The 23,658-nt window shown below is 41.3% G+C and overlaps 2 protein-coding genes across 5 annotated transcripts in view; both read left to right on the top strand.

The window, feature by feature from the left end:
* Positions 1–22,452, top strand: part of LOC310930718 (uncharacterized protein) — a gene marked incomplete at both ends in the record, with an annotated part of 27,854 nt that extends 5,402 nt beyond the window's left edge. The window contains 10 exons of the mRNA XM_083893760.1: positions 11,541–11,582; positions 11,848–12,016; positions 12,444–12,541; positions 13,006–13,083; positions 14,647–14,881; positions 15,030–15,222; positions 16,790–16,991; positions 19,088–19,817; positions 20,770–22,364; positions 22,426–22,452. Of these exons, the coding sequence (XP_083749886.1) occupies positions 11,541–11,582; positions 11,848–12,016; positions 12,444–12,541; positions 13,006–13,083; positions 14,647–14,881; positions 15,030–15,222; positions 16,790–16,991; positions 19,088–19,817; positions 20,770–22,364; positions 22,426–22,452 (3,369 nt within the window). The remainder of the gene's footprint in view (positions 1–11,540; positions 11,583–11,847; positions 12,017–12,443; positions 12,542–13,005; positions 13,084–14,646; positions 14,882–15,029; positions 15,223–16,789; positions 16,992–19,087; positions 19,818–20,769; positions 22,365–22,425) is intronic.
* Positions 22,412–23,658, top strand: part of LOC310930442 (A-kinase anchoring protein 13) — a 29,341-nt gene continuing 28,094 nt past the window's right edge. For all 4 annotated transcript variants that reach the window (XM_083893425.1, XM_083893423.1, XM_083893424.1 and 1 more), the window contains exon 1: positions 22,412–23,658. In XM_083893425.1, the coding sequence (XP_083749551.1) occupies positions 22,464–23,658 (1,195 nt within the window). In that variant the 5' untranslated portion in view covers positions 22,412–22,463.

Below are 23,658 nucleotides of genomic sequence, written 5' to 3'. Positions count from 1 at the left end.
GATTGAAGTAAGTGAACACAGTATAACAAAATATAAAGTGTCCATAAAAATAGTCAATAACTATTGTATGTCAGGGGAATAAGTATTTTACAAGGAAAATATAAAATTTAAATAAAAATCTTTCTTTTGTGAAAGTTATAGGTTTTGACAGCTTCTTTATTTATAGTCACACTGAAGAGACATGCTGTTTGATTTTGTTTTGGATTTATGAATATAAAATGAGGTTAATATAAAAGATAAATCAAATAAAATTGAGAATTAACTGTCCTTTCAACTTCAGTGAATCTAAATAATACATCTCTCCTACAACTTTGAGAACGGGGGTAAATATGATCAAAATGTGAAAGTTTACTTCAAAGTCTTTTTTAAACTGGCAGGACCAAAATAAATTATTTGATTGCTTTATTAAAACATTCCTCGAGCTTCTCTCCAAAAGGTACAGCTAAAATTAATGTCTATTTTAGGTTTTTGCTGATTTTGATTAGTTGTCTATAATCTGTGCAACATTTAAAGGGTACCTCTTTGGCTTTGTTATTCAAGAGAAATTTTCTGAGGCAGTAAACAAACACTTTCCCAACACACATTTTGAGGCAGACCAGTATGATAAGGAGGAAGGTGTATGTATAATGTCCTGTAGAAAAAGCTGCCTTATTTTTATTCTTCACTTGCCATGAGAAACAATTTTTCCCAGCTCTTGTTTCTGTGGTAAAATCATCAGTCTTATTTGCGTCACTTCCGCTTCCGGCGTGCCCTCAGAGAAGTCTCCGGGGCTGCAGCTGGATACGAGCTAACTATAAATATGTCATAAATATGACATTCATATGTACACCACCTTTTCAAAATTCTAAATAGCTAATGTCTCGCCTCAAAAGTAAGTTCCGCGACACAGAAAAAGTTTTAACTTCAAACTTTTAAGTGTCTTACAGAGAGACGTCTGAGTCCATTTCAACAGGAAGCAGCAAGCCGAGGTACCGTTGCTCTGTGCTGGGCACTGTGAGCACCGAGCGCCCGCATAAGCATAATTGAAAGTAAGTTCCGCGACACAGAAAAAGGTTTATTTCAAGGTTTTACTTAATGGTTGTATGTGTGTGTGTTTTTTTTTTTGTCTCCCCTGCCGTCACTTCTCTTGTATTTCAAAACTAGTCGATTTCGAAGCGAAGAGTACAGAAGGATTAGCCAATGAGTGTCCAGGTTCAACCCACTATCAAAGAATAGAATAGAATAAATAAATAAATAATAAAAAATGTTTTTGACTCAAATGGCGATCCATTACTTTGAACAAACACACTTTCAAAATGAAACATTGTGGGGCCAGACTGCACTATTAAATTGTAAAAAAAAAAGTCTGTTTGTTTGTTTGTTTTTTACATTTTCATGTCATTTGGTATGAGATACTGACACGCCGCTGACTACTCTTTGCTCACCACCAGCCAGGAACCAACTTAAGACATTGACGCTTGCTCTCATTAAAAACATGGTCGTCAACAACAACCATTTCACACAAAAAAAATCACACGCTATGTGACAAATAATGAACCTGGCTAAAACTAATCCATTCATTTCCCCAGACACATGCAGGTGAGTGTGGTCTTTATTTTTAAATGACTACATCACTACATTACATGAAGTTAACATGATGTTGTCTCATTGACTCAAATGGTTGATTATAATGAAACATTTGGATTATAGCCCTGAAGTTGCTGCCTCTGTTATTGCCCTGTCAGTTTAATTTGTCACAGCGCCCCCATGTGGCCCTCATGTGGAAGATAAAGTGGTAAAAGATGGATGGATGGATGCCATAAACCAGGGGTGTCGAACTCAAATGACCTGGGGGCCAATGGGCAGGTAGTCTGGTCAAGAGGGGGCCTGTCTAGAGAAAAAAAATCACAATAGGCTACATGATATTGCATTTTCATTAAAAATTTCAAAATAAAAGTGCTGGTTTTGATGTATACTTCACAATAGTCATAGTTCATGTCAAAAAACAGAAGAATAAACCAAAAAGTGAGTAAAATAATAATGATCAACTCTGATCAAGTAATCGACTCAACTGTTATTGAAACACCAAACAAGCTCATTAATAATTACAACTGAACGTCTTTTTACTATTACGAAATATATTTAGTATTATAGCTGGTGTGTTTTCTATCACCTCGCTTGGCAGCTGTGTCTCCGCCATGTTTTCATGATAACATGATATTAAGTGGGGGGTGGGGCGCATGTGGTCTGCAGGCCGCCAGTTTGACACCTCTGTGCATAAACTATACATAACACTGCATAAAGAAAAAGGAGAGAACCTGCTTTTCATTTAAGAAAGACCAAATGAAACGCTGGTCAAATAACAAATGATAAAAGAGGTGCATCATCTAAAATGCTCCCTGCGAAACTCAAACATTACCAGAGGAAAGAACACGCAGACATAAATATTAACTTACCCACTGACCAACCACACGGTTCCCATTGTGTTTAAATGCCCACACAGACAGAAAAGCTTTCTCATACGAGAAGCAATGTTAACTTCATGTAATCGTGATGCAGTCATTTAGAAATAAAGGTTCCACTCACCTGTATGTGTCCGGGGAAAAAAAAGAAAAAGTGTGGAAATAAATAAAAATCGACCATAAAACAAATAGCTAAATAAATGTATTCAATGTATTTATTTATGTATACATGTATATATTCATTCATACTTTTATTTATTATTATGTCATTTATCGTCCTCCGTAACATACAGACATGGATGTACGCGAATAAATAAAAGTAGAAGTACAGTATAATGAACAGTTGAATGTAAAAAAAGACAAAAATACATTTATAATGTGACTAAATGAATGTGAAATGAAATAAAAAAGTTTGATGAAACAAAAATCTGAATTTAGGAAAATAAATACATGTAGAAATACATGAAGCTTTGCACATGTACAAACATTAGTAATAAATGTATAAATACATAGATGTAAAAAAGAAACAAATACAGAAATAAATATATACTATATTCGGTAGTTCAATTCGTCACTCTAGTACAGATCTTAAAGTGGAATTGTGTACAGTCATAAATATAAGTAAAAGTAGCTTGTTTAAAATTTACTCAGAGTAAAAGTAACCTAGTTATATATATATATATATATACATATATATATACACATGTATATATGCATATACATATATGTATGTATATATATATATACATATATATAAAGGTTGGGGTTTGTGTTCTTTCCCCATCATTCACCTGTTCTCTTTTTAACTCAGTAACAGATGTGATTTAAAACGTAGTGAAGTACAGAACTTCCAAAAAACATACTTAAGTAAAATTACACATTTTAAAAATGACTTTAAAAAGTTCAAGTACACACATATACACACAAAAAAAGCCCTACTCAATTACAGTAACACGAGTAAATGTATTTCATTATTCCACCAAGAAGCCGACCTTTGTTTTGAAAATTGCCACCGGAAGTGTGGGCTTATGCAGCTTGACGTCGCTGCTTGCTCTCGGCAGAGACCCTCCATACTCCCTGCAGTTCCGACGTCTAACTGGTGAAAACTTGGTCCGTGACAGGCAGAACATGGTCTGGTTCGTCATCTCCATTTTCTGAGGAGGCGGCGAGGAACCCTTCAAGGTTGTCCGCGAGGGACAGAGAGGAGGAGGAGAAGAAGAAGAAGGAGAAGAACAAGAAGAGGAGGGAGTAATCTCACCTCCACGGGGTAAGACGGAAAGAAAGAAAAGAAAATAATCTGGCATCAAAGCTGGGCAAACTCGAGCTGCCGCTCTCACTGACTCATGTAAACGTTGTTCACGTCTGTGCGGCTCCGTGAGAACACGGGCACGACACTTTTCTGTGTGCGTGATTAGTGCAGCTGCGTGTTACGACGCTGGCGCTTCAAACAACAAACCTCTGGCACGAAGAACAAGCGGCTATATTTACATGTGTGTCGGTGTCGTCCGCTGCAGTGTGTAGTCCACATGATGTGTCATAAGATAAGCCTCTGTTCGGTGGATGTTTCGTGTGTTCTTCGTGGCGCACGAGTTGTAGTTTAGCTACAGGAAGTCGCCGTGTGTTTGTGGTTCCTTACAGCTGTGATTTTTTTTTTTAAGCACACCATCTCAAGTGGGGACACTGTAGGGCCCTCCTTCAGACAACGCCTGGGTGAAAGCGCTTCCTCACCCCCAGCAGGGGCGTTTCAAGAAACTTTCAGGGGCAGGGGGGCCCCTAAGTTGAGCTTACTAACTTTTTGGCCCCTTTCAGACCTTGTATTACACAATAGTGTGCCCGAGTATTAAGACCAAACTAAAGGGAAAACGTATTTAAAGGTCACATAGAGTGGTCCTGTTGTACATATATGTTAATTATTATATTTACATATATCAACTTTTTTTATGGTCAAAAACCTCCTAGTTGCTGTAAACGACCCGATTGAAATCCTCTTTTCTGGCGCTGTTCGTCAGCCGCGATGTCAGAGTGAACTTTCACCCCCAGAAGACCGAGTCTTGTGATTGGCCAGTACTATTCAGCACATCCGCTCTCAGAAGCGCAGCGCCCCCCTCTGGAACGGTGGATGCACTGCTCCTCATTATCAAAACATTGTTTTAACAGTGTTTAAAAATAGCTTTGTCACAACTCCCCGGCTCAGTCCCTTTTATGACTTTGACCTGGAGTCAGACCCAGAGTCAGAAGACACTGTCGCTCGTGAAACACCTCCACAATGGACGTTATTCTTCTTCTGCGGTTCAATGTACGCAACCGGATGTGCCCGGACTAGTGCCCGGAGCAGGACGATCTGCTGTTCATGAGAACCGCTGTTTACGTAATTATTCCGGGATTTTCAGAGATCTCGCTGAGCCCCGAGATTACAATAAACACAGCGTTCTCAGCAATGGCTGAACTGTTTGTTTCGAAACTTAAAGGGACACTGTGTAGTATTTATGGGTTTATATGACCCAAAATCCACTCTTTTATACATATTATGTGCTCCTGCATTGTCTAGTCGCTGTATAATATTTTTAGTTTCATTTTCGTAGTGTTTCAAAAAGTCATGTAAAATAACATGGCCGCAGCGAGACACCATGTTTCTACCGGAGACTGTAAGGACAAACGCGAGAGAACAAATCAAGCGTCTCTTTACTTGTAGCGGAAGTCCCGCCTCCACTCTCCCCGCTTTGTCTGCTACGGCCGCGGTAGCTCGCCCTCTCCCTTGCCTCACGAACATCATCTGCTAACACGGAGAAAGACGACGAGGACAACATTTGACCAGCTGCCGACACCGTAGCACTCAGGGAAGGGAGGGGTGAGCAGAGGAGCAGTTCATTGTTGTAAATTTCAGCCTCTCCTCTAGATGTCACTATAAACTACTTACTTCACCTTTAAGGGCTTCATAAACAAGGTAATGAGGCAGATACACACCAAAAAAACAGCGTTAATAGGAACTTCCGGTCTAGTTCCGCTTTAATCATTCGAGAATAAAGTCATAATGTTGTAAGAATAGTTTTAATATTATGAGAATAAAGTTGTGATATTAAATAAAAGGCATGACATTACGAGATAAATGTTGTAATATCATGAGAATAAAGTCTTAATATTACAAGAATAAAGTCACAATATCATCAGAATAAAGTTTTAATAATAAGATAATAAAGTCTTAATATTACGAGAATAAAATCATAATATTGTGAGAATAAAGTTGTAATATATTCTGAGAATAAAGTCGGAATATTAAGAAAGGCGTGATAATACGAGATAAAGGTTGTATTATTACAAGAAAAAAAGTCATATCATGAGAATAAAGTCTTTATATTACGAGAATAAAGTCCTAATAATATGAGAATAACGTTTTAATATCATGAGAATAAAGTCTTAATATTACGAGAATAAAGTCGCAATATCATGAGAATAAAGTACAAATATTGTGAGAATGAAGTCTTAATATTACGATAATAATATTATGAAAATAAAGTCGTAATATTAAAAAGTCATAATTTTACAAGAACAAAATCTTAATATTTGCATAAAAGTCAGAATTTTACAAGAATAAATTCATAATATTACGAGAATAAAGTCATAATATGACAATAAAGTAATATTATGAGAATAAAAGTCATGTTATGAGCATAAAGTCGCAATATGAGACTAAAGTTTTAATATTACGAGAATGAAGTCATCATACTACGAGATAAAAGTCATAGTATCATGTAAATAAAGGCTTTTAATTAAGGCTTAATACTACGTTCAGTTTCCATGTGGAAATTGCACAAACAATATATATTATTATGTATATATAAATATATATATATATATATATATATATATATATATATATATACACACACTTGGAATGCATACAGGCTGGCTACGTCATGACACTACGGAAGCATATCACAACCAGCTTCCATTGGATGCATGTCCAGGGTGACATTGGGTGAAAGATATAGGCTTTTCCTACAATGTCAGCTGGGATTGGCCCCCATGTGGAGGATAAAGCGGTAGAAGATGAGTAAGTGAGTGCGTAAATGTGGCATTGTTTATGTCTCCCAAACGACTCAAAATGCTGTAGTACATATGCCAGGCCTGTAAGTGGAGCTGTAACGCTGCACCAAAAACAGAGAAGAAGACATTATACAGTATATATAGTGTGCTGTATATAATCACAGAGCGAACGAACCAAACAACAGTGGTTTGAGAATGTCATAATTTCAAGGTTCAGGAAACACTAATCAGCACTTTCTGCCAATTGATGGACCAAGTAATCAATGAATTGATAAAATAATCAACAGTTACAGACAGATAACCGTAGGTATAGGAGATGAGAATCACAGAGTACTGAGTATGTCCGCGATGCGAACAATATCATGATACGATTCTGTTGCTCAACAATCTTAGCGATGCAAGAAGTGCAAACTGCCTCTATTAATTCACAACATGGAGAACAAAGTGCATACAGTCTATGTGTTGAATGTGGATGGGGATTAAACTGTGCAGGGTCCCTGCAGCGTCAATTATCATATTGCACCAGGACGATAGATAATCGAATACATATTCGAACTAAACTGTTTTTTCCCCATAAGGCAATTCATTTTTTTACCTGGTCCTTATAATGTGTGAGGGTTCATCAAAATTCTCCTCCGGAGTGATTTAGAATTTGTGTCACTGATTCATGTCATTGATTTGCAAAGGTCTTAAGCTCAGGTCTAAATGCAGTCAGTACTTAGTGAAAATCTTATCTTGTGTCACATGAGTAGTGCTTTGCTTCCATCAGCTTCTCCTGACTTTTGTCTTGCCCCCCGCCCGCTCTATCTGTCACGCTTGCAAACACACAAACACACTTAGGTGTACAGTCAGACTCATTAAAACATGATTTTATTCTCGCAAACATCAGTATGTGCATTAAAAAACAACAACAACAACAAATAGGGTTAAACGGTTATATACCTTATATTATACCTTCATCCTAGACAGGGAAGATACATTTTGAATAGAGAGTCGTATGGTCATATGGTCATATATAAAATCTTTAAAAAATAGGTCAAACAAATCCTGACAAGACTGATTACTTTAAATCAAACATTGTCATGTTTCCAGATTTCCTTAATCGAAATAACTCTTTAAAAGAACAGGAAGCTTAGCTGAGCTTGATGCTCTCTGGAGTAGCAACAGAGTGTGCATTATTCTGCCAAAAGGATCTTCTTGATGACCAAAGTTCAAAAGAATTGACGATTGCGTTGTGTCACTGTGAGTGAGAGAGAGACGGGGGCGAAGCATTACTCGCGTTGCTGTTAAATGAAATAAGATTTTCCCTTTTAGGAAAAGAATTCATGTAACAACTAGAAAAGCACTCGGAGAGCGTAGACCTCCGCAAAAGGCAGCTCAGTGTCTACAAAATACAGCCTGTCGGCGCGCAGCGTCTACGGATCACGCCCAAAATTTAATCACTTGTTCCTGTCATCCAAATCCGTCCGTGACTTTTCGAGTTATGTTGCTAACAGACAGACAGACAAACAAACAAACTCCGGCGAAAACATATACCTCCTTGGCAGAGGTCAATCATTGTTAATATTGTGGCAGTTGCTACAAATAAATCAACGTGTGACCAGTAATGATTACGGAAATACTGTGAAACCGCAGTGAGTCTGGCACCACCTGAGGAGACGCTCTCCAATTGATCTTTGGGACATGCATTATTGGTCAGATCACCGGATGGTACGCAATACAATTTTTCCAATAATCGAGTAATCTGTTGATTGTGTTCTCGATTAATTACTTGTTTGGTCCACAAGATGTAAGAAAATGTTCATGTGTGATTCTCAAACATGATGAATGAGCACAAAATGATTTTGTGCTTACAAAATATTCACATTTAAGAAGCTGAAAAAGTCTGAAAGTTTGTTTAAGTTATGAAAATAAAAAAACACTCGAACCGATTAACCAATTAATTTAGTGATCGATTATTTGAGTTAGGGATGCGCTATATTGGACTTTTTGCCTATATCTAAGATGCCAATATATCAGGAGTGCTTAGGCCGATATGTTTATATGTGTATATATGTGTAAATATATACACATGTATGTGTGTATATATATGTATCTATTAACCTAATATTTGTCATGCTCAAACATGGCGCAACATTTTCTTCATTGAGCAAAATAAAGAAATGTAAAAAAAAAATTATACTTGTAGAGGGGGTGACGGCATTGTCTAGTCAAGAAGGTAGAAGCCTATTTTCCCTAATGTTGTCGTCAGTAGTCATTTCAGCAGACCTTGGTGTTGTTCGTCAGTCTCCGATAATACATTTTAAACCCAATATCTACCAATACCTAAATCATAGCTATAATATTGTGCATCCCTAAATGAAATAATCATTGCAGCCTTATTACCAGGTCTGGATGGGGTCGTAGTGTGAACAGTTGTTAAAAAAAAAAGAGTCCATCAGATCAGTCAAGGAAAATACATGATATCTAAAGTTCACTCAGTGCAAAACATGTACATGAAAACCTAGCAGCAGGTAGTCCTGTCCTGTCCTTGTAGACAAGTCTTTGCACCAACATATAGAAGAATTAAAACCTTTAGAAACCATTGAACAGAATCACACAACTAGATAAGACAAATTATCTAAAACAAACAAACAACTTTTTTTTTTTTTTTTTCACTTCAGTACAAACAGATTCTGTTCTCCCAGGGCTGCTGTTGAATCTCAGCAACTATGTAAAGCAGTGGCAGTAGCTGGAAATGCCGAGGTTTGTTGTGATAAGAACAGAGCCTGCTGCCACTTCATGGGTGCAGCCAGTGGAAGTGAGTGACACTGCAGCTCTGTTAGCAGCGGAGTACAAAGACTGCTGTTTACCACAGCTGAAAGCAGGATTAGCAGCTGCTGCTCCCTCTGCTCCTCCTCTCGCTCTGTCTGTCTTCCTCTCTCTCCGTCTCCTACCCCTTCTCAGGCTCATTCCTTCCATACCAGACATAACTTTTGGCCAGCTGAGCTGGTCTCCAGTTTCTCGCTGTAGTTGTCTGCAAAAGTTCGGTCAGAATCAGCATTTAGTTCTGTAACGTGTAATTACCGCACGGTTGTGGGCGCACAGCCCCCCTTCTCTGCTCCTTTCACCGCATCACATTTGTAGATGGGAGAGCGAGATACCATGCACACACTTTCTGCTCAACCAAGACAGAACACATGCAACCTCTGAGTCATACATAAAGCCTGCTTAGCCACATTTGTGCACACACAGACACAGACAGAGTTGATCGCATGGCCTGTTCTTCCAGTAACTGGGCAGAGTCAGTTGGTTTGATTTGAATTCATGTTATTGACGATGGAACATTTAGGACATTGCTCATCATCTACAACATCTAGGATTAATCATTGTATGTTGAACGTGTCTGTTCAACTAAATTTGTTTACGTTTTGCAACATTTTTGTGTTAGGGCGTTTTTCCGCGATATAGTACCGCCTCGGTTCGGCTCGACTCTACGCGGTTTGGTATGTTTTTCCATGACAATGTAGTACTTTTTAATTCATCTACAGTTCGGCGTTGTTCGGCTCGATTCTTGCGTCTCTTCCCATGACGCCACTCTGACGACACGTCACGCATAGTATCGCCTCAGCTCTCTTGGAACCTCGCCAGAGCAGGTACTTCAAAAAAGTACCAGGTACCATGTACTATCGCGCATGGGAAAGCAACATAACCGTGCCGTGCCGAGGTGAGTTGTGTCGCGCTAGTGTTACTAACTGGTTGTACAGCCCAACCTCATCATGCATTTTTGTTTTTTTCTTAGTGTTTAAAAGACTGACGTCTTGAAGTTTCTCCGGGTTATTCAACCATGATATTGCAATTCTCATGCTAAGTTTGTTTCTTCCACATTAGTGAGGGACTGACCTGCAGTGTCTGTGTTGGTGCGTTGTTGAACTGGCATCATTTATCCTGGTGCTGCATACCTTGCATGTGGCTGCATGCTCATTCGCACTCTGCACAAAGGCGTTACAACCAAAAGTAATGATAAAAGGCACAGCTGCTGGTGAGCTTGCTGTCGTCATGGGTCCATGCATTTGTCTTTTTTGATGCCTGTGACTGTGTGCACACATGGTATACGCATTACACTGTGCATAATGGTAAGGGAGATTACATTGAGCTAGCCTTTATGCTAGCTTACATATATATAAATATATATGTGTGTGTGTGTACATATATATACATATATATATATATATATATATTTGTGTGTGTGTGTGTATATATATTGATATATATTCATTAGGCTTAGGGCTCATTTTGTATAGAGAACACAGAGCATATCATTTGGTTCCCCAGTATCCATTACCTTCATTTCTCTCTTGTTGAGTTTCTTTAGTTTGCTCACAGAGGTGAGAAATATTACATGACTGTGTTGTGTGTGTGTGTGTGTGTGTGTGTGTGTGTGTGTGTGTGTGTGTGTGTGTGTTCATGAATCACATGATAGAGGGAAGCCACACACACACCAAGTGATTTAAAATGATGTTGCATGCAGTGGTTTCCCTTAGAATGTAATGCTACACATAATAAAAGTTATTCTATAAATGCTTTGTCAGATTTAGTCATGATATAGTACAGGCCTGCCAAAAGTAAACTGACCGATTTAAATCATTTAAAACTGATGATTATAACAGTTGACAGCAAGTTATTTTTGACTTTGGTGTGTGTAGAGTGAGCAGTTTACAAGGCTTTCGTCATAAGTGGCAAAGATGTTCTTAAGATATACAAATATAAGATAGAAAAGTGCTATGTGGCTCTTTGTGTTTTATATAACAGGGCATGGTACAATACATCATCTTTGACATCCACTTATGTTAAATTCCTTCCATATGTGAACTGTTTTGTAGATTTTAATTTGATCAGATTTCATCTTCACTTTGGCACACATATGATGATTTTTTCTTTTTCTTTTTCAAACACATGACATGAATTGTACTCAATTGGAGTTGTTTTGAGCTCTTGATGGGATGTGTAGTCGACTGTGTTTGTAATAGAATGTAAATCACATCTCTGTCCCCTTCTGTGTGTGTTCTCCTACAGTCCAGCACCATGAAACTGAATCCCCAACAGGCTCCGCTCTATGTAAGTATCATGATGGTGAATAGTACTGCTGCAGGTTCATTGCAGGTTGTGCCTATTTCACTACACTTTTTTTGCCTGTCACCCAGAATCAGGACGTGGTTGAGCAGAACTCGCTAAACTATTAAATCTTGACCCCTACTTTGATAATTGCTTCATTGCTTTTTCCCCCCAAATATAAATTATGCAAACATTTTCAGGTGTCTTTGCTCCTTTGTGACAGCAATCTCAAAGTCTTTGGTTTGTATAAATCTGTGTCTTCTTCCAGGGAGAGTGCGTGTTAACTGTTCAGCTCAACAATGACGACTTGTCTCACGCTGAGGGAAAAGAGCCTGAGGAGGAGGTGGAGTTTTATCTTTTATTCTCAGGATCCACCCAGAGACATGTCACCAGCACCCTGCGCGTCAGCCGTGTCACTCTCCAGGCTGTGTGTCCAGGTAATACAAACACACACACACTCATTTTAGTGGGGTTGTGCGGACGCTCATTGACGTTCGACATAATTTGAACCTAATTCTAACCTGCACTGACCAGCCATTTCATCCAGTCAGATGACAGAGTTTAAGCATGTTGACACATTCATGATGACCTGAGGTGACTCCAGTGTTGTTAGTGGCAGATGGCTGGTCTGTGTCTTTCAGAAACTGCCGATCTACTGGGATTTTCGTGCACCTGTACCTAATAAAGGGATCAGGGTGTGTACATGTTTGCACCAAGTGGATTTGGCATATTATGAGGACAAACTAGAATGTTCGTTATACTTGTATTCTGCCTTTTGTGTCAGGGTTAGTGTCAATGATGATGAATGACTTGTTTTATGTGTGGGAAATTACACACATGTCCTCTCTCTGTGTGTGTGTGTAGCCCATAATGTGTGTGAGCAGGTTTTGGTGACATTATGCTGGGCTCGGCCAGGTCGACCTGTGGACACACACTCGCATGAGACCTTCTGCTTTATTCAGGTAACGTCACACGCTGTTACAGGTCTGCCTCATTGACACTGAGCCAACCAGAGATGATGACATGAGCGTATTTTTCAGCATCACACGCCTGTTATTTTGTTGTCTCCTGGGAACAAAGAGTGTTTACTCATGATTATCAATCATTATCGGATCATTTCTTTAGGTATTCATTAGTTTGGATGGCTATACAAATTTTGTAAACCTCGTCCACAGCCACACCTGACCCAACCGGCCTAAATGTATATGTTATGACTTTATCTATCTTATTAAAGAACTACAATTATCACCAGGTCTCACTCTGAGCGCTGTCCTGCGTGCTGATATTGCTATTAGACAAAATATTCCGAAACTAGCTTCCGAGAAAAGCATTTTTCCGTTACAGTACGCTCTTCTTATGCATTTCCAGCTGAGCTTTATTCGCACTGCGCTTTTTCTGAATAAATATATGTGTGTATTGTGTGTAGGACTTGGCCCTCGACATGGCCAGCTTCCTGCTTGACAGCACGTCTCCTCAGGAAGCATTGCTATTGGATGATCAGCAGGTAAGTGGGAGGGGTCATGAGAGATCTCCATTGTCCCACAAGCAAGGGGACATATTATGCAAAATCAACGTTTTAATCATTTTAATACTTATATTCTGGACTTTGGAGGCCCTACCAGTCGCCAAAGTGTGAAAAAAACAAAACAACAAATGCTGAGTGCTGATCAAAAGTTTTCTGCAAGTGATTTAAGGTCCTGACTCTTGTCCCAAATACGACAGGCCTCATTCATTGATTTGAAAAAAATATATAAACATTAATAAAAGTTTACATGCAGAGCGCTCACTCGCAAAGCAGACAGCAGCGCCGCTGCGCGGATGTTGTGTAATCAAATACACCGGTATGGCCGTATATTGGAAATTCATATCATAACGGAAAAAAAACAGTATTAGGTGTAAACCGGTATACCGCCCAGCCCTACACTCTACTACATGTGCGTGTAGTCGTGTGCACGTGTGTTGCTGATGCTGCGCGATGCGGGTGCATTTGACCGGCTTATTAAAATCGGAATATTCTGACTGATTGGCCGGTCACCGATTTTGGCCGATCACGTGAAAATCGGCCGATTCCGATCACTGGCCGATTAATCGGTGCATCCCTAATTGTGACGCCACAATGAGACATTCCTGGAATTGTTGAGCGGAAGTCTGCGAAGTGTTGTATTCTTGGCTGCACAGTGCAGCACAGAGTTCTTCATAAACTTCCAGCCTCAGAGGATTTACGTGTCCAGTGGATAGCTTTTATATATGACGGCAATGTGCTGGCTAGAGTCGTCAAATTATGTCTTTTCCAAATGCTAACTGCTGTTAGCTGCTGGAGCCTCAGTGACGCTGAGATAGATTCCTGTGTCTCATTTGCATTTAAAGAGACAGGCACTCAAAACCGAGCCTTCATGAACAGGGCTGTTTTGCAGGGTGAATGAACTGCTATGGTGCTTCATCCTTTTGGTATTTTGACCAAAGCATGTCACAGACATGTTCATTAGGACACCAGGGAACTAGGTTAACTTGTAGAAATAGGACATAATATGTCTCCTTTAAGTTAATTAGCAAAGACGTTTGTAACGACGCTGACATCCAGATTCACAGCTTCCCATTTGGCAGTTAAGGGGAAACCTAAGGAAAACTTAACTTATGCCCCTATGTTTTATGAATATCATAATGAGTTTCTGTGCTAAGGGGCAATAAAATATTCTCTTATCTTAATTATCAACCTGGTAAACAGCGAAATTAGTATGCCAACTTCAGTGTCCTGATTCAATATCTGACTCTTCAAATATGGCCTTAGTGTCCACAGGACTCCATCTTCTACACTCACCTGTGTAATCTTTTCCTGACTGTTTCGTCTTCACTTTCCATGAAAACAGCCATTGAATAGACTAAGTTGCCTGACATATACTGTATATGCGGCCGGTTCGAAATGCCTGTGGATGTGATCAGTGCCTCCTCCTGCCGAAATGGCACTGTTTTGGTTTTCGGTTGTTACATGATGGGATTGGGTGTGATGTCAGCTAATGGAGCCTCTATACCACAATTATGCATGTATTGTGTGTGTGTGTCGTATCAGATTCCTTTGAAAGAGTGTAAGAAGTTGGATGAAAGCCTGGCCCTGGCCCTCAAACACCTCAGCCTACCCCACCACAGGCCTGAACGCACAAACACACAAATGGATGTGGGGAGTTGCATGAATCACCAGACGCACGCCATCGCAGCAACAGACGCACATACGCACGGTGACACTCGCGGATGCAGCTCTGAGACACAAAAGGAACCCTTGTCCATCCTGCTGGACACATGCAGTGGTGAGTGGGCATTATATTCATTCATAAATATTAATTTGCAGTACAAGTGAATGTTACAAGCTAGCTGTCATCGTCGGCCACTACATATATTCTTCAGTCTTGTCAGCTCAGTCCATCCTCTCACCCTCTCATGCTTCTTTGTTTTAAGGTGTGCAACAGGGCCACCATCTCTCCACCCTTCTGCACTTGGCTGCCAGTCATGGACTAAGGATGGTGGCAATGTTTCTGCTGCAGCAAGATGGAAGCTTGGAGGCTCTGAGGAGGACCAATGCTCAGGGACAAACTGCAGCAGATGTAGCAGAGAGCAGAGGACATAAGCATTTGGTCGAGCTGTTCACACAGTGAGTACTTGGCATTGTCAATGAGAGCTAGAGTTCATATTTTTTTGAAGCGGGCACGAGATCCCGATACATTGTCAACGCACATAGACCATGATTTGAGAATGAGCCTGAGTTACGTGACTTCCTAATCGTCTCATGCTGGTTCTCGGCACAGGGGGTGCTGCAGGCTGGGGGTACACAAAATGTTACGTCCTACAAGCACACTGAAAACTTGGACAACGCCTTTCATGTGCTGAAGGATAGTAGCGGTTCTCCTCTTTATTTGTCTTTTATTTTCAAAATGTGACTTTAGCCGACTCTTAAGGAGACTATAAAATATGTGAATCATCGCTATTGTACAGGTTAATAGAGATGCTGTAGTTTGTCGTGAAGAGCTGCTGTGTAATTATTACTATATACTCCATCTACAGAAAATCCACCTAAAACAAGGCAATCAGAGATGGCAGACTTCACTCCATTCATGCAACAAGCCTCTGGCGGCCTCTGTTGGTCATATTGGCAAGTGCAAGTGTGGAAGCACAAAGAAACACTGGGACAGGAAGGATATTTTTGTGTTATTGATCGTATTGTTAATCAAGTGATCTTACACCTCTGGCTTAGTGCTGGGCGGTATGACCAAAAAAATATATCATGGTATTTTTCAAAATTCTTCAAAATATGGTTTCAAGGTATATGACGGTATTTTCTACTGGTTGAGAACAGAATTACTGCAGTAGATTAACTTAAGGAGGGTCTATTTTACTGTCATGAATACTGTAGAATAAATCGCATGGCCCCAGAAAATGATGCTTTGGCTCGACTTTTCTTTTGCTTTCCCAGTGTTACCTGCTGATGTGGAGGGTGCCAACCTTAACTTCATGCATTCTTGTTATTCCAAGACATGCTTACGGCTAAGGTGGTGGAGCAAATTGCCCGTGTTGACAACTTTAGCCAGACAACACTTGCATAAGATGGTTGTTTCGTTGACGTCTGATTTTTTTTTTTTTTTTTTTTTTTTTTCTAAACCAAAAAACTTTCAAACAACAGACACGGCTCTTTTTTTTTGGCACAAGTTCTTCTGTGTCAGCATGTTCTACTAGTTCTGCAGCTTTGATTTCGGGAACTTCCCATGTCTATCCTATCCATCTTCACCTTCACATAACACCAGAGTGCTTTAAACCTCAAACCTCGCAGTCTCACCATGCATGTTTAGATGCACAACATTGAAAAGGTCTCCGTCTGAAACTGTCACTCGGCGCAGCGTTCCGAACTTTGTGTAATCAAATACACCGGTATGCCGGTATATTAAAAATTCATATCATGACGAAAATATAAACCGGTATACCGCCCAGCACTACTCTGGCTTCCTTTTCCAGCCTTGGCCCGTGTTGGAAAATGTTGACCAATCACAGTCCAGGCCAGAGGAAGAGATGTCCTCTTGGCTGTTGCCTTTGGGGCAAAGTTCACTATTGGCAACAACTGCCTATGGTGCAAAACCAACAAGACAGTACATTACAGGGACACCTGCGTTTGATAATTCATGTCCTTTTTTAAAAAAAACATGCTGTTTTCTTCGTTGTCATTGCAGGCATGAAGCGACTGGAGATATCCAACTGAAACCAAAGGAGCAGCTGCAATTTTACCAAGAAGGCAAAGTGTTTCAGCGACACGCAGACCTCGGCACCTACACCCTAACACTACTCGGCCAGCGGCAGAGAGAGGGGGGAGCAGACAGCAGGGAAGACCACCGCTTACAGGACGAGGTGGAGGAACTGAGGAGACTGATTCAGGTACACAGAGACACAAAGGTGAACTGGCAGCAGCTTAATAGCGCGTTGTTGGGAATGATCATCCAGTGACTTTGTAAAAGGCTGTGATGAATAGAATAAATTGAAATAATGTGAATAACGTGAACGGATGAACTTCTAGAATCCAAGAGCCATTTAAACCACTTATTGTGGTGTTTACAGATGGGCAGATAGAGGAGGAATGGATGATTTTTTTCTAGGTATGATCGCAATAAAGACAAAAAGGTCTTATAATTTAAAATATTGAGGAATAGCTTAACTAGTAACAACAAAAATGCACTAATTCAGCATCTATAATACATAGATTTAATCTATAAATAATTTGCCTCAAACTATAAGCTTAATCACTGCAGTATTGTCTCAAAACAAAGGGAATATAGCTAAACACCCCAGGCCTCAGGCCCTGAAACTACAGAATCACTCAGACCTGTAACCTTCCCTCACTCTGTGAACACAGGTAATCCTTTCATCGACGCATGTTCACCGAGCGTTTAGTGTCTGAACAAAACAAGAGACAGATACCACGGAACTGGTTTTCATTAAAAAAAATCTCTCTGTCAATTAACAAAACATACTTTCTCCTCTAAAAAGCAAGATTATGGGGCATTTTCATTTCCCTATAAAGCTATTTTATCAAACTTTATATCTTCATTCAATGAAGAATGATATTTCACTATTGGATGTTGTTGTTGTTGTTGAAGTTTCTAGGCTCCTCAATGCCCTCTCAACACTTATACAGACGCTGATCTTCTTTCCACAGAATTGAAATTCTAATCTGCAATTGCTGCCCATTAGCAGAACTGCTCAGTGGAACACTGCAAATATCTGAACAGCAGAGTACAGAAGAAGGAAAAAGAGCGATATAGTATCAAATGACATGGAAGAGATTATAGATGGCACTTATGCAGGAAAAGTTTAGCAGTCGATCTGGAGACAAGAGAAAACTTAGTCTGGTTTTGTGCATTCCCCGTTTCATTGTCTGTGCCATTTCTTACATGTGATTTGGCTCCTCCTGGTGCAATGTTTTTGTTTTTGTGTGACCCTCGTCCTCATTTTTTTTCCCCCCAAAAACCCATCATATCTGTTCTGGATCATTGGTGTTTCCGAAAAACTCCGCTGGCTGCTTTTTAGTCTTGACGGGCAGAAACGCAGACCTTTTTAAAGAGAGTGATGCAGTTACTGCATTGCTTTCCAGAATGGTTATTATCAGTTGCCTGTCAACTGATATTTCAGTTTCACCTTGCCTTGACATTGACATTGGTCTTGCTCAGATTTCTCAGAAGTACTTTCTGAAACTAAGCAAACAACTGGTGAAGAGAAAATGTGTGTACTCCCTTTAACTGAATGGTATAGTGATATGCATTTGCATGGATGCCGATTACCTCTGATACAAAGTCAAAAAGGCTAGTCTGGACACAGATCATTTTTATTAGGGAGCACTGGTTTCAAATGAAAACTAAAGCCCCTTTTCCACCTATGGTCCCAGCTCGCCTCGCCTCGCTATACTGGAAACGCAAAATAGACCAGCGAGTCGAGCCGGTGGAAATGGCGATATGTGCAAAGCAACCCATGGCTATCCTGCTCCACCTTTGACAAAATGAAAGCTGTGAGGCCAATCTGGAATCTTCCCTTTATTTCATCATACGGGGAAAGGTTACCTCCCCTTTCTCTGCTGTGCCTGCCCAGGCTGCTAGCCGGTCAAGGCCACACCCCCACCCTCCTGCTTGACCTATCACTCCCCCCCTCATTAGCATTTTTAAAGCTACAGACAGAAATGACTCGTTTTAGGAAACTTAGTGGCTGTAATTCTGCACCAAGGCTGAATTTCGGGAAAGAGTCTTCAGATATAGTATTAGGAGGCCGCTAAGTTTCCATCCAAAAGTAGCATGTTATTGGATCTTTAAATCTGTCTGTAATTGTTTTGTTGTTGTTTTTTTTTTATTATTTGTTTTGTTGAAGTCCTCCACATGTGACAGTGTTTGACAGCTTTCACACAAGCTTTCATGTAGTGCTGTTCACGGCGAGTGAGGCTATTTATGTTGTGATCACTTACGTTTCATTTGTCTTATTTGTTTCAGGGAAAGTCCAATTATGCTGGTGTCAGGGACGCGAGTCCCGCCTGTGCGCTGCAGCTCTGCTCGAACGAACAACAAGAGAGCAGACAGGATGCAGGCTTAGCTTTGGTCACCACAACAACAGAAGTACAGGGAAGTCCTCTGTCATTGGAGGACCGAACACAAGGGGAGGACCCCGCTGTTGTCACTCGTGCTTCCTGTGCGAGTGCTCCTCTTTGTCAGAGTCAGGAAGCTAGGGGAGGACGGACGGGTGCAACAGCTGTCAACCCTACTGCTGCCCAGAACAGGAAAAACAAAAAAAGAAATGCAAAAACCACAAGACGTGCAACGGAATCTGCAGGAAAAAGAAACACCGCAAAGACTGGTAGAGGAACTGCGCAGGGGGAAACCAAGACAACAGGAAGTGGACCAGAGAGAGAAGCACCAGCAGAGACATTTGCTCTGGTTGGTGACGGAGGAGATAAAAATACTCAGCAAAGTTCCAGAGCAGAAGAGACTCCATTACCCATAAAGCCTGTGTCTCCACCTGGTGAAGTTGGGACACATATAGGCAAGCAGGTAGTTGCCTTGCCTACCACCTCCATTGCTGAAAAACAGGAAAGAGAGGAGTGGGAAGTAGATGTCCTGATTTGTGGACAGGCAACAGAAAGAAAAACGGTGACAGCGAATCCCCCAGCGAGACGAGAACCGTTTACCTCACCTGTGGAATTCTGTTTACCTCACCACGCAATAGGTGAGTTTTTCAGTGTGCTCAAAAATTCACTTAGGGGGCAAATTGTTCTACATTGAACAGATAGTTCAGGTATTTTTCTTTATTTTTTTTAAGCAGTGCTGACAGCCACGGACATGGAGGCTAGCTGTCATGCTAACATGGTGGCTAATGGGAAACAAAAGTATACAGATTTTACACTACTTCACAAAAGGCACACCTAATAAAATCTTGCAGTTAGACAGCCTTTTCTGACTGGAAACTTAATAAAATGCCAATTCATGCCCACCAAAATCCATAGAGAATATCGGTGTTTTTAGCTCACAGGGTCATAGTAGCTGCTGGCCTACTTCTGCCTTGTTTGGTGTCACTTGGCTTAATCCAAAAACAAAGGTAAAACATTAAAGCTCATTGTTTGGAGCTGCATTGGATCAACGAGTCCTGTGTGCCGTGGTGTAAAAATAACTTATTTTGAGTTGAGATAAAGGTGCAAAATTATTTTATTAGGTGAGCCTTTGATTATGAGGCTATAATCTGTTATTTCATGTTTTCATTGAGAGCAAGCCTCCATGTCTGAGTGACATCGGCACTGACTCGTCGCTCTGATGTCACCCAAACCTTGTGCACATGAATTACCTGTAAATGCCTCCGTAGTTGCCAAGTGCTCCACTGTGTTCACAGCTGGTCTCTGCCATTTCTCTGAAACTGCTGAAAATGATGCCATGAAAGTGAAGTCTCTGTGTCAGCTATGATGCATCTTACTCTAACTGAGTTAATACACTTTCTATGCAGTGGGGATTATTATAATTGTCATTAGTTGTTATTATTTATGTACAACCTGCTTTTTTTGTACCAGTCTTGTATGTAAAGGTTTTGGTGAGTAACTGTTCAGAACTATGAGAAGAGCAGCTGAGCTGTAATAGACTAAACTTCATATTTTATTGGTAGACCTTAATTTAATCCCTTCCTCTTTCAGTTACCATGGGTCAGGAACAATCTCAAAGTTCCCAGGAAACGCAGACGGACCGAGAGGAGCCAAACCAAGATGTCTTCAGCTGGAGAACCAGCCCCAGGTGCCCAGACACGGAAAAAAAAGACAAGCTCCTGTGGCAGGATGGAGCCTGGACTGGAAGCCAAGAGGGATCGCCTTCACATGGACGAGAAGGATTAGCAAAAACTGTTTGGTTTCAGAGTGGAAATCTGGAACTGGGTGCCAGTGAAGACTCCAACGGAAAGGAAGTGAACTCCCGATCAATATGGTACTACAGTGACAAAATGGAGGAGGAGGAACACGAGCAGATAAAAGTGGCAGAGTGTGATCTGAATACACCACACGCTTGTGGTCTGACTTCTCCACAGCTGTTAGAACATGGTCTTCGTTCTTGTCAGCTGTGTACAGCACTTAGTCAGCCACATGCTGTTGGAGCACAGCCAGCACCATCACATGGGCCTGCCGCACAAAGACGGGAAGTACATGCATCACAGCCAGAGAAGGAAGTAGGGCCAGATTGGAAGGAGGAAGGAGTGGAGGGCGGCAAAGAGGAGGTCAGTAAAACAGAGACCACTTGCAGCAGAAAGAGCAGTGAAACAACAGACATCGAAGAGCGAGACGAAGAGAAGCCAAAGAGTGAAGAGAAAGGAGGGAAGGGACGGAAAAAGAGGAGACAGAAGAAAGGGAGGAGAGGCAGCGGTAAGCCTAAGCTTAGCTCTAGCTCCAGTGTTGAGTCTAAGAGTCAGAGTGAGTCACAGAGAGAACAAGCAACAAGTTTGAGTCTGCAGTTGGAGTCTGAAGCCAAGGATCACACGTTAAGGTCGCATATCCAGTTTATAGCTGCCCCTGAACCAGCTAGCAGAGAGGACGAGTTGGAAGACTTAATGCAGCTCCCCAGGCAGACAGAGGACACCAGGGACACTGCAGGACCCGTGTGTGACCCTCCACACTCTCACACACTCCACATAGACCACGGAAGAAGAGACCTGATTGAGATCACATCGTCACAGACATTGAAGACGAACGACTCGTCTGAAGAGGAGGACACCACAGTTTGTGGACAAGATGGATTTAACCCAGATTCTGCTGCCACTGCCTCAGGCCATGACAAAATGGACATCATAAAGGTAGATGGTGAGGATATTATGACTATGCAATTATTCGGAAAGGAAGTGTTTGACCCTTCACAGCTGCAATCAAAGATGGCTGCCACTCTGGTCCCACAAACAATGGCTAATGGAGGAAGTGGGGAGCTGTCAATTGTTGATAAAGCATCTGTGAATCAGACTGGTTTGTTGGAATCCAAGTATCCTGAGGAACTTTTTTCAGATTCCAAAGAAACCAAAGAACTTTTGTGTCTTGTGGTATCCTCTGAACAGAATGTACAATCTTTGGACTTCAACAAACCAAAACAAATGTCTGTGGAATCAGAAACTGCGAGTCTGCCATGTGAAGGTACAGCACTTCAAATACAGGAAGGAAGGACTGAGGCAACGGCAAGGGGCTATTTAATGCATAATGGGATGCTGACAGATCAGCAGTGCGAGGAGGAAAACAGACACGGGCTGTTGTTGGGTGGGGTGGAAGAGGGTAAGAATACAGTTTGGAAAAGGAAGAGTGAAGAAAATGATTGCGAAATAGTGCATGGCAATGAGTCATCTTCCATAGTCCAAGGGAAAATGGTGGAGGAGGAGGAGCACTTTCCTTCCTTAGACGTAGAAAAAACGTTAAACCACGATAGAAATCTGGTTGCGACGGCAGTAGCAGTTGTAACCGTAGCAATAGCGTCAGCCATGGTGAGCATAGAGCTCAACCAGCAGTCGGCAAGCAAAGACGTCAGAAGTGATTCACCCTTAGCCCAAGATGCTAAGATTTCCACAGATACTTGTAGGCATCTGACAGAGCATTTATCGAGCATCACTCAGTCTACACAGCTGACGAACAAAGACAAACTGCCAGCTGTGTCACCGACTGACACATTGAAGGATGAGTCCAATTCTGTAGAGTTAGGTAATGAAACCGAGACAGAAAATCTGCGAGCAGCACAGCTTTGTCACAGAGAACAGGCAGATGTCGGCCTCTCAAACACTCCGAGCTTCCCAGAGCTGCCGAAAGAAATGAGCACTGCAACTGCACAAAACAATCTCTCTTTATGTTCAGTGCTGGATGAAGAAACTGGCGGATTTTATACGAAGCCCGTGCCAGAAGCAAATGAAAGCGTCACAGCATGCACGGACAGCCAGCCTCACATGCTGACAGTAAGCCAACTGCCTTGTCCTGTTATGGACACAGGGCAAGATCCAAAGGACAATGACCAAGATGCATTTCTTTGTCTGACAGAGAGCGCAAGTCCACTTTTAAGTTCACAGCTTCAAAAGAAGGAGTTGCAGAGTGGAGATGGAAGTCTACATGTTGAACGTCCAACTGTTGGGGGTGAGGAAGGAGAGCAGAGACGTGAAAGTCTGGAAAAGACGGAGGGAAGTGAAGGTACCATGGACGTGTCAGACGACTCCAACTGTCGGACTGAGGAGCATGAGAGCGAGCCACGGCTGCTTAAAACTACACTTGAGGAGGAGAGTCGCACTTCAACGCTTCCTGTCACGCTATGTGACCCGACTCCTGTGGCTGATAACAGTCCAGACGAGCTGATTGTTCCCGTGACTTTGGAAACAAGCGAATACCAGTCACTGGGGTCAGAAGTGGACATGAACCCAGCTGTTGCCATGGTGCAAAGTAGAGATCCTGGGCCAGTAGTTGTGGCTGATATGGATAGTTCGTCTGACGAAGACCATATGGATGAGGTCGATGGATGGAAGGAAAGAGAAAGGAATATTTTGAAAAGGGAACAGGAGGCAGAGAAGACATCTGTCACAG

Source organism: Microchirus variegatus, assembly GCF_963457635.1.
Source record: "Microchirus variegatus genome assembly, chromosome: 8".
NCBI classification, from domain to species: Eukaryota; Metazoa; Chordata; class Actinopteri; order Pleuronectiformes; family Soleidae; genus Microchirus; species Microchirus variegatus.
This window is presented reverse-complemented; position numbering and strand designations above follow the sequence as displayed.